Raw genomic sequence first — 14006 nt, forward strand, 5'->3', positions numbered from 1 at the left:
TGATTCTTCTTCTAGTAAGAGGTACATTTCAACATTCATAAACGACAACAGCGTTTCTCAATAGTTCATTGAAATATTGTGAAATAAGGTCAACATAATCAAAAGAATTTATACATTTGAATTCTTGATTCTTCACCTTTACTCTTCTAGAATTCTCTTAGAAATACTAAGAAGTTATTTCTTAAATGCTACAAAAGCCTGTTCGTTGTCTGTGATAGTGTTTTACCAGTATTGCGTTGGGAAACTGGTTCGACTCACGCTTGAGTCGCCGGCTGTAAATACTATATTTCTCAATAACATGGTTGTGATTCGCGGACAGCTATTCCTCGACAGGCATCCTCTTTCTCTGCATCTGTGAAGGCCACTTATCGTGTCATGTGACTTTCTTTTAGCGCACGAAGTGGAGGCTTCACATAATCATATTCCCAATTTCCAGGAAGTGTTTGGGCAAATGGATGAAACCAAATATCAAAGAAGTGATAAAGAAACCGAAGTGATTGATTTTTTGCACAACATTTAAGCCAGTGACAGCTAATTATTACGTCAATATTCCATCCCCTCAACGGCCTGCTTCATAAAGGAACAGTATCGCTATCCCGCATGTCTGTCGAAGAAATAAGGGTTAGTGTTTATCTGTAGGTGTTCGGGATTTCTGTGCATCTCCTGGTAAGTGCGTGTTGATGGATAACCGTAATCAGATAATGAAAATTTGGGATTTGATACAACTGACTGTTTTTTCAGCGTAAGTTTTATTATATTCTTTAAGATGTACACTATCCAGTCAAAATATTATGATCATATACTTAATAATGGACATGTCCTCCTCTTAATTCAAGTACCGCTGACGTAAGTATCTTGAAAAATTAAGCAGATGGGCTGAGCAGTGCTTTACCTGTAGAGCAGTAATCCCAGATTAACGTACCAGCTGGTGGTAACACATTCAGGGTAGTGGAGAACGAAAAAGACCTTGAGGAAATTATAGAATCGGACACGAAGTTCCTTGAAGTTTGCAAAACGGCTGCTAGAACAGCTGATGGGCCTTTTCCAATAATATACAGGAATTTTCCAGAAGAAATAAGGTGATTATTCCACAGCATAATGCAATGGTAAACCCACATATTGAGTACTGCATACAGGCCTGGAAGTCTCGTTTTAACAACAGGATAATGTTCAAATTGCAGTATCTGTAAACCAGGTATAGCGAGGAGATCTGAAGTGCTCAAGGCTATGAATGGCTTGAGCAAGCTAAATGCGGAAGGCATCTTTGCTCTTGCTCAGACAACACAAATAAGGAAATACAGTATAACTTTAAATTAAGGAAGAATGGATGCAACTCAGATGTGCGGAAATTTTCTTTCAGCCAGAGGGTATTCGATTTTTGGAACAAGCTTTGATTTAGTGTTGTAGAAGTGAGTAGTTTGAATAAATTCAAGAAGGAATTGGACACATTATTAGAGGTGATGGACATGTGATGTGGGAAGTGGTTTTTGTTGATTTTTTTTTCATTGTGTTTTATTTTATATTATTATTATTACCCTTCTTTTTACCCTTCTTACCTTTTTATTATTATTTTTACCCTTCTTTAACATGTGTTATTTTTTAAAGATGAATTTTTATTACAACAACTCCCCCTCTTTTAATTTGGGAAAATTAACCAGTTCTCATTAATGTGTAAATTTATAGTGATTTTTATTATGTGATTTATGTATGACTAAACATTCACAGAAGAACATAACCATACCTTGTTGACAAGGAATCTTATTTCCTCAATAAGTTATTATCGTGCATCTTTCAGGAGCAATAAAGATTTGTGTTGTATTGTATTGAATTATTATTATTTTATTATTTTGGATTATGCTGTTTAAGCTTGCATCCTTGCATCATTTGCCAAGATAAAGTTTGCCAAGACTAATCAAAAGTCAACTATCCAATTGACCTTTGAATTTCTTCAAACTGTCAGCCTCAATTACCCGTGGAGTCAACTATTTCCAGTAATCAACAATTCGCTGGCTGAACGAGAACTTCCTACAATGCAGTCTAAACCTCTTCCCCTATAACTTGAATTTCTGGAACTGTTTAGAACAATAAAAATTTTGTCTTCATTCAATTTACTAACCCCTTGGAGAGTCTTATAAATCTCAATCAGGTCCTCTTATGCAGTGGGATATGGCCTCCCTATCTCTACAGGATAACGTTCGATAAATCATCGACAGGACACCACGGACTTTCCTGGCTGCTCAGAAAAAAACTTCATATCTGTCCGTATCGTAACTGTCAAATCCCTTTCTTTCTCTACTGTTTTTAATTCAGCCCCCACCAAGTACATAAGTTATTTGGGGGATGGTTGTTCTCCAAGTAAGACTTTGAATTTTTCTGCAATAAAACATAGCCCACAACTTTTCTGACCATTCTCAAAGGTGTTCAAGTCATCCTGAAGGAGTCCTGCTTGGCACTGATCATTAAAGGCTCTCTCAATCTTTATGTCGTCTGCAAATTTTGACATCACGCCCTTTATCCCTTCTTCGATGTCTTTTACGAAAATCAACACATCCAAGAACAGATCCTTGGGAGCACCGACTTCTGACGTTACTCCAATCTGAAGAACATCCATTGATCGCAACGCTCTGCCTTCCGTCATGCAGCCCCCCTCCCTGCAGTCCATCTTAGAATCTTTCCGGTGATCCCGACATATTCCGGCTTATACAGTAACTTCTCATGAGGGACTGAGTCAAATTCCTTGCTAAAATTCAAATAAACTAATCGAAATTTAATACAGGTAGAAAAGGACGTTGCATAGTGATTTGCCATGAATTGTTTTCTCTAAATAACCACTCTTATACCACATGGTTATTTAGAGAAAAACATTTTATGTAAAAATTATTTCCTAAATCCAATTCATGAGTAACTTGGTCAAAATATCATACCAGGTTAGTTAAACGCTGTTTTCCCTTAACAAAACCACCTTGTGTGTTCTTTAGAATGTCATTTCTTTCTGTATGTCCCTGGATTTCACTCTTAATCGTTCCTTCTTAGCTTTTCCCTGCCATTGAATCAGACTGCCCTGTCTGTAGGTATCTGCTTCACTCTTAGAATCGCCTTATGTATTGGCGATAGGTTGGCACTTCTCCAATCCAAAGTAATTTCTCCCGAGTCCAATGATGCCCTCATAATTAACCTCACTATTTCAATACACTCACTGGCTGCCTCCCTCAAAATTACTGGGTGTATGCCATCAACTCCAGGAGCCTTACTTGTCTTTAGGCTTGAAAATTTTTCTAATAAATAGTCATCCGTAAATTTGAAATCACTCATTTGATATGGCTCAGCCTCACGCACACAGCCTCTCCTCAGCATGTTCTGTGGAACTGATATCCGGCGAATTCAGCGATCTAGGTTGCACCTGGGAATCACTTTCGTGTTCGGCAAACCACTCTCGAATAATACCGGCAAAGTTACTGGGCGCATTATCCTACTGGAGCACGCCTGTGCCATCCGGGAAGACAGTTACCACGAAGGGATGTACCTTAGCAGCCACAATGGATAGCTAGCTGTTAGCATTTAGAGTAAGTTCTAGGCGTATAAGGGCTCGAAGAGATTCCCAGAAAAATAACGCCCGTAACAAAACACTGACGCCACCTGCCTGTTACTATTGGAGAAGGACATCCGAGTGATTTCTCTTTGTAGTTTGTCGCCGTATCGTCCATCTGCTGACACGATATGTCAGAAAACGTGATTCCTCGGAAACGGAAACTTTTTTTCAGTCGTCACTGATCCAATGATGCAGTTCAGGTGTAAACTTTAAGCGATGGATGGCCACAAGCATGGGCATCATGACCGGGATGGCTACTCTAATGCTCATATGAGGGAGAGTTCTTTGGATATCGTGGTCTTGGAAACAACTCTTGCCATCCTCTAGTTAAAGTCCACGATCAGCCATCTCTCACAAGCTGGACAGCCAACGTTCACCCCTGGCCCAACGACTTCTTCTCTGTCCACTATCCATCCAGTCTCGGAACACCTTAACTAGAGCACTCTCAACGAACAGCCAACAACATTCACACTTTCCGTAATATTGCCATTCTTCAAATAATCATCCTTATGAAATTCTTCAGTATTGAAAACTAATTATAAAACTATACAAAGGGTGAATAATACTTAATAAAATGGATAAACAGAACCAGTTTTGTTTCCCTTTGTGTATTTAGTAAAAATGTTTATTTTTCAACACAGGTAAACGATCATGGATACAGAAACAGATAACGACCATCTCTGTGGGTTCGGTAACTTCAAGCCTCGTTGGCTGCAGAGGTTTGCTGATCCTAAAGTGTATTTAATAGTGATCTGCGTCATCAGTACAGTTCAAGGTGCGTATTCTTCATATTTTGTTGGTATTATCACTACGCTGGAGAAACGATTTGGATTTGATAGCAAAACCATGGGAGCCTTTATGGCAGCTGAAAATATAGGCCCTGTATTTGGAAGCATACCGATTGCCTATTACAGTCGACACGCCCACAGGCCCCGTATTATAGCTGTTGGAATGATCATCGAGGTTATCAGTTGTTTTTTGACCGCAGTGCCGTATTTCATCTACGGAGCAAATTACGATGCATCCCTTGACCCAACCAATTTTCAGAACAAGTCAGAAAGCAAGCACCAGATGTGTACTGTTCCACGTCAAGACTCTTGTAACGATGATGAAAATGTGTCTCCTGTGCTCCCAGTAGCTTGTATCTTTTTCATCGGTCATATGTTAAATGGAATTGGATCCGTAGCCGTGAATATCGTTGCATTACCGTACTTGGATGACAACGTAAAAAGAAAAGAATCTCCATTGTACCTTGGTAAGTAGATATGATTTCTCTTCGTAGATGTTAATTGTATGTTTCTGAATTTTGCTGATATCTTTTCGTATAAAAATATCAGGTTTACTTTTAAGAGTTTATCAATTTCGCTTTAAATATGTCTGAATTTATGAGTTCCCAATATTTTCCATGAATTTCATAATACGTTTTCGTTGAATATTATTGCTGTCTTCATATTAAAATAACCTTTTAATTGTGAGTTATTAAACTTACTTTTATTCCAAGAACATGTATGTATAATATAAACAGAACATTCTTGCTGTATCCATTCCCACTAGGCAACTATTCGATCCTACTTTGAACTCAGCCAGACCCGCTCTCTGTACCACTGGGGAGATAACTCCAATGATCCAATGTTACGAGGTTTTAGGCCCATCAGCAATTTAGGCCATATTGAGCCGTATATAATATGTCTTGTAAATTGCGTGTGTTCTGTGGTCGATTTTCAATTTTCTGGAAGGAAAACCAGAGTTTCAAGGAGAAAAACGAAAAAACCATGCTACCCTCGCATGAGACCAACTAAATCAGCCACGTTGTAAAAAAGGCCCTTAAAAACTCCTCGCATCATTAACGAATTAGAACTCAGGTCTTTTCCACGTGGTATGGGGAGGATGGTGATTATACCAACAGTGCTACCCACGAGGATCCATATGGCCTTCGATTGCTGACAGATTTTTCTTCTTTTATGCTTTTCTATCGGCTTTTAAAGTAACAGTAGATACAAACACGCGCTCTCAGAGAGAGAGAGAGAGAGTGAAAATGTTTGTTCCGTGCCACTGACCTGAGTCGTATGCCGACTTCTCTTTCATCCCTGAACCATTGATGCTTCTTCAATGGCATTAGCAAAACTGTACAATGAGACCTTCCTGCTGCTTGGAGAATGGATCAGGATCGAAAACTTCAATGTCCTGCAATGTTCGAAAGATTATAAGATCATTCGATGAATTTAAACCAAAAACGGTGATTGCTTCTTGAAGGAAGTTGTGGAAAGAAGTCCTCCCCCTAACAACATATCTCTGCTCATTTCACCTCACCTCGGTTCGATTCGCCAACTATTGCAATGTTTTTCTACCTCATTATTCGATGCTTTATAAAGGAACAGCAACTCCATCCCACTAATAATCATCACCATTATAAATCTGATGAACTTTAATAAATATCTACGGTGGTCAGGTACACATTGTCTAAATTTAAGTTCTAAATGGAGTCGCTATAAAGCGTTTTTAGCTATTTACAGTTTTCATGAAGTATTTAAATACACGAATTACGAATTAATTATTTATGTATATTTTTCCATAACTTTGAAAACATTACATTAATTGAAATATCTCGTGAGAATATAAGATACTTTATCGAAGGATAATTGTATTGACAAATTTTGTTATCTATGACCATAGAAAAATCGTAACTTTTTTTGTTTTTAGGTATAATGTTCTCATTAAGAATATTTGGTCCGGTGATTGGTTTTTCGCTCTCGTCGATGACCCTGAAATACTACGAAGACCCATTCTGTAAGTAAGAGTCAGTAAATATGTCTGAAAAACCGAACTCTGTTGGATATTAAATATTGAATCTTTGCAATAGTACTGAATATATCTCAGTCTGTTGATTTTGACATAATTATAGTAACACCCTCGTTTATGTGGACAATTTAAAAATTGTTCACTAAGTGCAAAAAAAAAAACAAAGAACTGTCATATTAGAGCCTCCCAAGATGGAACGTAACTCTAAGTGTAAAATATGTTCATAAGTTGCTTGTGTTCTGTGGTCGAGTTGCCTGTTTTGCTGGACGAAATCGAGTTTCTCGGGAAGAGACCTTGCTGTATATCGCTGGCCAGCTCTGAGTAGGATTTACAAGCATTCATGGATAGAGTTAATAGAATAAGCGAAATATTTGGTCTGACGTTAAACATCAAGAAAACAAAACTTATAGTGATCAGTAAGAAAGAAGTGCAAAAACAATTGGAATCAAAAATGAAGAAGTTGAAAGGGTTGAAAGCTATTGCTATCTTGGATGTGTGCTGAGAGAGGACTGGGACCATTGTATTGAAGTACTCTCAAGAATTGAACAAGCACTTGCAGCCTTCCTTAAAATGAAGAATCTTCTATGCTACAGTGGCCTTATTCTTCCTTTAAGAACAAGAATATTGAGCTCTTGTCTTTTCTGTCTTCCTTTATGGAGCTGAGGCCTGGACACTGACAACGAACACCCAGAATAAGTTAAATGCTTTTGAGATGTGGTGTTACAGACGAATGTTAAGAGAGTCGTGGACTGGTAAGATAAAGAATAATGAGATCATGAGACGAAATGAAGAAAAAGACAAAAATATCGGACACCATTTAGGAGAAGAAACTAAAATATTTAGGTCAGAACATTTGATGAGGAATGACAAATATAAGATGTTTCAATTGATAATCCAGGGCAAGATCAATGGAAAAACAAATCGTGGGAAAAGAAGGAAATCCTGTTAGCAAACCTCAGAGAGTGGTGTGATCAGAGAAACGAGGGTTTGTTTAGGGCTTCTATCTCACGTTCATCCATTGCGAAGATGACAGCCAACCTCTGCAAAGAGACGGCACACTGAAGAACAAGAAGAAATAGTAGTTTCTTTATCTCCCTCTCAATATGAACCAGGACAACAGGCCTGACTAATTCTACAAACTTCCACATTCCCAGTCTTTCTTTATGTAGCGCAGTAGCGTAGAATTTTTATTCTTATTACGAAAGAACTTGTACCTTTTGCAAATGGGAAATATAAAATTTCTTGTAATGATAATAGCACCAAGAAATGAATTACGAGCGGGATTTGATTTAAAGACGTTGTACATCCAAACTTAGTCACCAACTTTAAAAAATATACGATAATCGAAATATTTTCTTTGGAAATGGTAGATGGATTATGATAATATAATACAGAAGGCATAGGACCTTGATATTTTGTGGAAATATTCAGCATTTTTCGAAAACCTGGAAAGATCAGTGAGGAAGCACCTGGATGGAGATCGATCATGCCAGAAAATGTTGATTATAAACTGTACGTGAAGGTATTAAACAAGCGTCTACAGGTTTACTTAACAGGCGCTGTTAAAAGCTTAGAAATTTATGGAATTAAGAGTAATTATAGCCTTTATCTTCAAATAGTTTAAGATGGACTTTAGTGTTAAGAAAAAACATTACTTTTTTCGCATTTTATAGCACTTATGACGAAAGAAATTAAAATTAATTGAGTTTGAATTTTGGCGAGGTTGTCCATCGAGTGCTTATCTGGGTTTCATTTTTTAATAGTCCACCAGTAAAACTAAACTAAAGACGAGTTAAACTAAACGTTTAGTAGCCGAGCTACGTAAGACATAACACATGTCCACATATTGTGCTTTAAGAATCTTAAAATGGTAAGAGTTCTATTTATTGTGATGATTTGCAAAATGTTAAATGATAATTGACAACTGGCAATAAATCATATGGGATGTGTATTGTTCTTTTTTAGATAATCCAGGATATACATCAAAAGATCCTCGATGGATCGGGGCTTGGTGGATGGCATTTCCTCTGTTTGGCATCTTAATAGCAATATTCACGATACTGGTGGCAATGTTTCCAAAACAAATAAAATCTTCCTCAAACTCACCATCCGGGGAATTTAAAAGAAAAAAAGAACCAGACCAAACTTTAAAATGCTCAGGCAAGTTGCTTTCAGGCCATTAAGTGAGAAAACCCAACTGTAAACGTATATTTATTGAATTATCAAAATGAATTGATTTTTATGCTTTATTTTTGTCCGCAGATATCCCCAGAGCAGTGAACAAAATTTTGCATAATCCAATCGTCATGCTTCAATGCCTCGGCCTAATCTTCCATGTCAATGCATTAGTAGGTTACTCCATGTTCCTACCTAAATACTTGGAGACACAATTTCGTTTGTCAGCATCCACAGCAAACCTTCTCTCAGGTAATGAATCTATTTTTGTCAATTTATTCTCATATCACTACCTTTCCTTGATTTGTAGGTTTAAAATTTAAATTGAAGTTCTCTCTTTCTTAATATTTCAATGGCCAGGCAGCCATTGAAATATTAAGAGAGAGAATCCTTATTGCTACTAGATGAGTGAGTACTTTACAGGATTGGGTAATGTTGTAATTTTCCCATCAAGTCCAGAAGCGAGGAACTCACATCAGAACTGAGAACCCCTCATTTTTGGAAGTCCCTAAAGAGTTTAATATTATGGAGAGTGAAGTGATGATTTCCTTTGACGTGGCCTCCCTGTTAACATCTATTCTGATTCAGCCCGCCATTACGTTTGTTAAACGGTTGTTGGACAGGGATTCCACCTTCAGGAGCAGGACCTCGTTCTCCATTGACGATATATGTCGGGCCTTGAATATTTGTTTGTCAAACTGTGCTATCGTTATATAAGTAAATTCAGGGCACTGCTATGTGCGCACCAGTTAGTGCCCACATAGCAAATATTACTATGGTAGCTTTTGAAGAGGACGTGTTTGCTGGTTTGCCCGCTACCATCAGACTTTGGCGTAGGTATGTGGATGATGTCTTTGCAATTGTGATCTCCTAATATGCATCCTCTTGACCCCCACTTCTGGCCTTGAAGGGCGTCTACGAGTACTGTTAAAATTATCGCGTTGTACAATAAAAGTATTTGTTAAGTTTAGGTCAGTTAAAGCGTTGAATAATTCCTCTGAAGCACTAACAATTAAATAGAATGGAAATTTTAACCTTTTCAGGTTCGGGTAGCATGTTTTGTATGCTTGTGGGTACTTTCATTGGTGGTGTTGTGATCAGAAGGTATAAACCAAGACCTCGTTATATAGCTGGATATATCTTGTTCCAGGAAACCCTCATCGCTGTTAGACTGCTGATTACCATGTTCATGGAGTGCCCCTCGTTAAGCTTACCTGGAACAACGTACTCAGACATTGGGTAAATATTAATTCTTAATAATATATTCTATTACGTACATCTTTTTGTTTTTTTTTATTTCCTTTTTAAACTCTTTTATTATTTAGGTTAATTTATGAAAAATGTGTATGCGTATTAGCGATAAATACTTTAAATGTTGGAGATCGTTCTGATATTTTAAAAGGATTCATTTTATTATTAGTTGACTTACATTTGTGTATTAACATGAAAAGGTAGTGTTCCTCAAACTAATTTAAAGGTACTCGTTTCATTTAGAATTTTAAACACCGAAGAATGATTACTTGCGTAGTTTTAAATCAGTAGTACTTCATGGGACCTAAAACGTCCAAATGGAAAACCCTTAGCCAGGTTTTGCCATCTTGAATTTCGAACCACTCACCAGAAGAGGATTTTTCAGCTGCTCGCAAAACCCCATCACCCATGAACCACGAATAATAAGACTACTGTAGACTGATTCTTAATGTTTAAAAGTTTTAAGTAGTAAGTGCAAGGAATTGAGAAAATATTTATTTATTTTCTTTTCAGGATTCTAAATCTGACTAACATCTGTAACAAAGAATGTGAATGTACAAAAGCAGTGTTTGAGCCTGTTTGTGGATCGGACGGAGTTTCTGCGTATTTCTCTCCATGTTATGCCGGATGTATTAACTACACCACACATCAGAACGCTACAGATAATTACACGGTAAAATTACTTTCAATATTTTTGTTTCTATGGAGTAGTTTCAGCTTTTGAATATGAAATGTGCATTAGCTCTAATTAAACTCTAATTAATTCCATTCATTTAATTCTAATTGGGCCCGTCTGGAATTGTAATTAATTCCAGACAGGCCCAATACAGAAACACACACTAAATGCTTCATGTTGGACATTATATAGTATGGGGGCGGCCAGGGGGGTTGTCAACCTTTACCAGTGGAGGCACTTGACTAGATTAGACTTTGGTCAACGCATACCAGATAGTTTACATGCTGCCTGGAGTTTCACAATAGATAATAAACTTGATGCTTGTGGGCATTAGGTTTGACCTGGTTTGGAATCGAAATGCACGAGTTGCTACCTGAAAACTACGAGAATACATTTAAAAACAACGATCCTTTGGGACTTATTACACAGAGCTCAGCGATTGCCCCTTCGTTAGAAGCATTTTTTGAATTCCTTTTTACATAATACTGTCGAGTATATCATTATTTTCTTCCAATTTTTGTGGACTCCTCAAGGTTGAGTCATCTAGAATTTATACTTGAAGATAACATGCAGGGTTGGCTTCACTTTGTTTTTGTTTATCCGTTTATAAATAAATTTTTTATCAATAAACGGATTCGGTTATTCTCTCAAATCATAATTGCTTAGAACACCTGTCTTGATGAATTAACACTCCAACTCTTTCAGTGTTTGTCAAAGGTGGACAGATATTTTTCTTTTTGTCCACCTTTGAATCATGAAAACCACCTGAACGTTTTCTGGTGATGATAAAGCGTCTTGTTCAAAGGCTGTTCCTATCCTGTCGTGTTTCTGAAGTTGTTTTATCAAGCTGTGCTCAAAACTTGACGCAAACTCTGTCCTCTTGAATTGTAGGACGCAATGTGCCCAGCGACCTTGAGACGTCGTAATTTATTAATAATCATGCGATGTCGGGATTTCAACGAGTGTAAAAGTTTTGACTAAATATTGCCATTAAAATCTATTCCAAATATGAAATAATCGCGAAAGCTTTCCCCCTCCATTTTGGAAATCAAGGTACTTAAGATGTTGATTTATTATTTGTCAGATTTATTATCTGTCGTTCCTGAAAACGAATGACAAATAATAATACCAACTAACCCCAAGAAGAACAAATAGTCGCTGGGTTATCACATTGAGTGAATGAGAGAGAGAGAGAAAGAGAATATTTATGATTCCTCACACATTTAATTACTTCTAATCAATATATTACAGATATTCCAGGGATGTTCTTGCGTGGAAAATGATTATGCTACGGGTGGTTACTGTCCACAAGAATGTGGTATGCTTGTACCATTCATGATCCTTCTTTGCCTCAGTTTAGTCATTTTGGCTGCTTCTGAAACTGGATGTACTCTAATTGCTTTAAGGTATGTATCAGAATCCTCAATGTACGCAGTTATCACTCGTTTATCAAACGAATCTTATATGTTATCATTTGGTATCGTTATGGATATCTCTACTAACCAACCCCACTCGATGCTGTAATCTAATTTAAATCCAACCCTTGTTATGCCTCCTTATTTCCGCGATAATTTGTGATTATAATAATTTGAGTCACAGTTATTTAAGACATTAAATCCAAAAGTTAATATCTCTTTTTAGGTGTGTTGACGAGGATGAAAAAAGTATGGTCCTAGGATTATATGACATTATTTTAACAGTATTAGGTAAGTGGACCTAAGAATACACGCTAATGGACTATTTTATTTCTTAGTTTCATTAAATCATCTCAAAAAATGCTGCATTGATGTGCAAAAGTTAAGGAAGTTACATGCTTTCCACTGTTTGAGACAAAATGCTGGTGTAAACTGAACAGACTGTAAAATGCAGAAAGTGGATGCTATCTGTATGATTGCCAGTGATCGAAGTTGTTGGGTGTATGGAGATTTAGTCAGCTACAAGTAGAACCAGCGGGATCTTCAGTGTGTCCGAAAGTGGAAGATATTCCATTTTTGAAGACATCATAGAATTTCATAGAAGACATCACAGGATTTTAGAATCCACCAACCCGTGGATCATCATTACGAATCCCCAGGAGTTCCCGAACCATCAAATGGGACCCTGCTGCTCTAACACAATCGTACAAAGAGACCGTGCTTCTTACAATGTTCCGAAAGTAGGACATCGGAAAATGGGGTCAAGTTCTGTTCTCTGAGTGAAGATTCGGCCTGAAAAGCGATTGTCGATTATGCTGAATCCAAAAAAACATGTGATGCCAAACTTCCAAGATACTGTGAAAAGACAATTTTTGATTTAATGAATTAAGTTTGTGAGTGAATATATTAAGTTTGGAAGGTTCCACGATATAGAGATGAATCCTTGGAGCCCTATATGGGGCCATTCCTGGGTGTAATTGGTCCTAAGTTCCTTTTTATGGACGATAGGACTCGGTTAACTTCCTTAACTTGCCTTTTTAATTGCCTATTTAATAAAGAATTTGTTCTTATTTTCTTTTCACACCTAACAAATTAGATGCGTTTCCTATTTCTGATATAACAATACGAGTGTTGAAACCAGTTGCATTTTACAATTACAATCTGTTTCTTTCCAGTATTCATTCCAGCCCCATTAATATATGGAGCAGTAACGGATGTTACGTGCCTCGTGTGGGAGGAAAAGTGTGGGGAAACTGGACATTGCTGGCTTTACGATAACGACAAATTTCGCTACTATTTGCATGGAATGACCACCGTGTTGACAAGCACCGGAATCATCTTTGATGTGGTGATGTTTCACTTAATAAGCAGGGTGAAGAATTTCTACGGCGATGAAGAAAACGAGAAAAGGAATGAAGAAAATAAAACTAAGATATCTGAAGGAAAAGAGTCTATGATGGTGAAACCCCTCGCTGACACGACAAACGAGAAAACTAAAGAAACTGAAGGTATTGCAGGGACTAGTACAGCACAAACCACTAACTTATAGATATGGCTAAGCATTGTCACAGAACATTGTGGCAGAAGTTATCGAAGCTAATACACAGACATCAGACTAACAAATAACCATACGTTTATTTAAATACCTAAATTACAGCAATATAAAGTTAAAGTTAAGCTTGAGAGACCAATTGATCGACATTATTAGATTTCAGTGGAGGAACATCTATTTCTAGGAAATAGAACTAAAGTACACTGCTGCTCGACAAAATTAACAGAACACGTAGAAAACGAGGTGTAACTCGTGCAGCTTGCAATGAAACGGCACAAAATTTGTTGTGGTGGTATATAATAGAACAACAATGAAATGAGGAGACAGCGAGAAACGTAGGACAGGTATAAGGGACATTTATAGGAGTTGTATAAGAATTACCAAAAAGGTCACATTACAGAAGTCGATACAAGATGCTGAAAATATGATCACTTGACGTCAGTACAGCGTGTGATCCCCTCCAACCGCTAAACAGGCCTGACAGCTTTGAACCATGCTCGATATAAGGAGGTCTACAACATTCTGTGGCAACAAATCCCATTGTTCCAC

At 37.3% G+C, this 14006-nt stretch overlaps 1 protein-coding gene across 2 annotated transcripts; it reads left to right on the forward strand.

The window, feature by feature from the left end:
- The first annotated feature begins 476 nt into the window (after window positions 1–476).
- On the forward strand, window positions 477–13774 carry LOC150077196 (solute carrier organic anion transporter family member 74D-like). Of its 2 annotated transcripts, none has more exons than XM_090385637.1 (10): window positions 477–742; window positions 4231–4844; window positions 6290–6376; window positions 8354–8548; window positions 8651–8815; window positions 9607–9802; window positions 10328–10487; window positions 11742–11896; window positions 12132–12196; window positions 13081–13774. In XM_090385637.1, exons 2-10 carry the CDS (start codon window positions 4241–4243, stop codon window positions 13452–13454), a joined length of 2001 nt encoding a protein of 666 aa, XP_090241763.1. In that variant the 5' UTR covers window positions 477–742; window positions 4231–4240; the 3' UTR covers window positions 13455–13774. The 2 variants fall into 2 exon arrangements, with proteins under 2 accessions (XP_090241763.1, XP_090241762.1); XM_090385636.1 differs by having other exon boundaries at window positions 477–666.
- The last annotated feature ends 232 nt before the right edge of the window (window positions 13775–14006 follow it).

Source organism: Mastigoproctus giganteus, chromosome 12, assembly GCF_048544385.1.
Source record: "Mastigoproctus giganteus isolate SK-2022 chromosome 12, ASM4854438v1, whole genome shotgun sequence".
Lineage (NCBI taxonomy): Eukaryota > Metazoa > Arthropoda > Arachnida > Uropygi > Thelyphonidae > Mastigoproctus > Mastigoproctus giganteus.

Excerpts from the sequence above, each read along its gene's own strand:
- LOC150077196 (XM_090385637.1), top strand. The coding sequence starts at position 4,241 with ATGGATACAGAAACAGATAACGACCATCTCTGTGGGTTCGGTAACTTC. Across the intron at positions 6,377-8,353 it reads ATACTACGAAGACCCATTCT|ATAATCCAGGATATACATCA; the intron begins GTAAGTAAGAGT and ends GTTCTTTTTTAG. Across the intron at positions 9,803-10,327 it reads ACAACGTACTCAGACATTGG|GATTCTAAATCTGACTAACA; the intron begins GTAAATATTAAT and ends TTTTCTTTTCAG.